The sequence below is a fragment of the Muntiacus reevesi genome, chromosome 1 (genome assembly GCF_963930625.1).
Source record: "Muntiacus reevesi chromosome 1, mMunRee1.1, whole genome shotgun sequence".
In the NCBI taxonomy this organism is placed as follows: Eukaryota; Metazoa; Chordata; class Mammalia; order Artiodactyla; family Cervidae; genus Muntiacus; species Muntiacus reevesi.
This window is the reverse complement of record NC_089249.1, coordinates 82387900-82389977: the sequence shown is the minus strand read 5'-3', so window position 1 is coordinate 82389977 and position 2078 is coordinate 82387900. Positions and strand designations below refer to the sequence as shown.

Genomic DNA, 2078 nt, shown 5'->3' with positions numbered 1-2078 from the left:
ACCCGGGTTCAATCCCTGGGTCGGGAAGATCCCCTGGAGAAGGAAATGGCAACCCACTCCAGTATCCTTGCCTGGAAAATCCCATGGACTGAAGAGCCTGGCGGGCTACACAGTCCATGGGGTCACAAAGAGTCGGACACGACTGAGCAACTAACACATACCCCAATTTAAAAAAATACATACATACAAATATAAGACAATAAACTTGTTTTATCCTCTTTTGTCTAGGAATATGACAAATCTGAAGATATTCCTGAGGAAGTAGCTACAGTTGGACAAGGGTAAAGAGGTGTGTGTTCCCATGGATGATTCAAGCCTGTCCAGTAGTGTTGATGTAGACAAAGGCTTTGCCATTGCCTTTGTTGTTCTTCTGTTTCTCTTCCTAATAGTGATGATTTTTCGGTGTGCCAAGTTGGTGAAGAATCCCTACGAGGCCAGCTCTACAGCTACAGAACCATCTCTGAGCTAAAGTATGAAAAAACCTGATAAACTTCCCTTTGCAGATTTGAAATCTCTTACACAGACATTTATGAAACAGACTGTTTATTACTCCACCTCCCTATTCCTCAGCCTCCTCCCCCTTGCATTTCACAATAGGCACATGAAGGTGAGTTGAGAATAATAATAGGGATGAAACACAAGTTAGTCTGTATTGTTCTATTCAGGGAAATAGTTACCAAAGCGAGGCTGAGACAGGTTGAACTTATCTTTTAAAATAAAGCCATGAGGGGCTTCCCCAGGGGCTTGGTGGTGAAGAATCAGCCGGCTAATGCAGAAGAGGTGGGTTTGGCCCCTGGTCTGTGAAGATCCCACATGCCGCGGACCACCTAAGCCCAAGCACCACAACTACTGAGCCTTTGCTCTAGAACCCAGGAACCTCAACTACTGAAGCCTGGCCAACCTAGAGCCTATCCTCCACTGCAAGAGAAGCCACCACAGTAAGAAACCCGCACTGGAGAGTAACTGGAGAGTAGCCCCCTCTAACTGCAACTAAAGAAAGACCCACACAACAACAAAGACCCAGCACAGCCAAAAACAAAAGAATAAATAAATTAATTAAAAAATAAGGTCATGAATTTCAATCCTCCAATATCTAATATTCTTAAGATAATTAGACAGTTGGCCATAATTTTATGAGGTAATGTAATATAATATCATGATGCTTGGTAAGGTGCATCTAAAACCTGATGCCTGGTAAGGTGCATCTAAGCCCTCCTAGAGGTGGTCTTAGGATGTCCCTTTAGTTATGCAAATATAAGGCCAGCAGGAACCAGTTATCCTATGATAAGAATCTAACAGGACCTTTTTAGTGTATGAAGCTTAGTAAAAGCTGATGCCCTTCTCAAGTGGGCAGAGTTCTGTGGTAGAGGGGAACTAATTTGTCTTGGGTAACCCTTTAACTTCCCTCAGCCTACATTTCCTCACTTACGAAATAACATCTAGTGGGTTGAAAAGGAGCCCTCAAAATGATATGTCCATGTCCTTATCCCTGAAATCCATGAACATCACCTTATTTGGAAAGATGGTCTTTGCAGATGTAAAGTTAAGGATTTCAAGATGAATTCAACCTGGATTAGTGGGTAAGCCTTAAATCCTATGACAAATGTCTTTATGAAAGACAGAAGAGAAGACACACACACAGAGGGGAAAAGATCATGTGAAAATGAAAGCAGAGATTGGAGTTTTGCAACCACAGCTAAAGAATCCTTACCTGGAACCATCAGAAGCTGGAAGAGGCAAAAAAGTTTTCCCTCCAGAGCCTTTGGAGGGAGTGTGCCCTACCAACACCATGTGGACTTCTAGCCTTCAGAAATCTGAGAGAATAAATTTCTGTTGTTTTAAGCCACCTAGTTTGTGATAATTTGTTATGGCGGTCACAGCAAACTAATATATAATACATGATGATAAGTGTCACAATCACCATCCTAGGGACTTTTTAAGAGAAAAGAGAAGGAAATCATAACTCCATCTCTCCAAAGTCTGAAGTTATGGAAATTTGGTAGAGCGAACTACAGCTAACTGGCAGGAAAGTCCGTAGGAGAGTTCACTAGAGGGACTTCCCTGGTGGTCCAGTGGTT

At 42.5% G+C, this 2078-nt stretch overlaps 1 protein-coding gene across 1 annotated transcript; it reads left to right on the top strand.

Annotated features, from left to right (window-relative positions):
- Positions 1–301: 301 nt before the first annotated feature.
- CTXND2 (cortexin domain containing 2) lies at positions 302–469 on the top strand. Its single transcript, XM_065927047.1, has one exon. The coding sequence runs from the start codon at positions 302–304 to the stop codon at positions 467–469; it is 168 nt and encodes a 55-aa protein (XP_065783119.1).
- Positions 470–2078: the final 1609 nt, after the last annotated feature.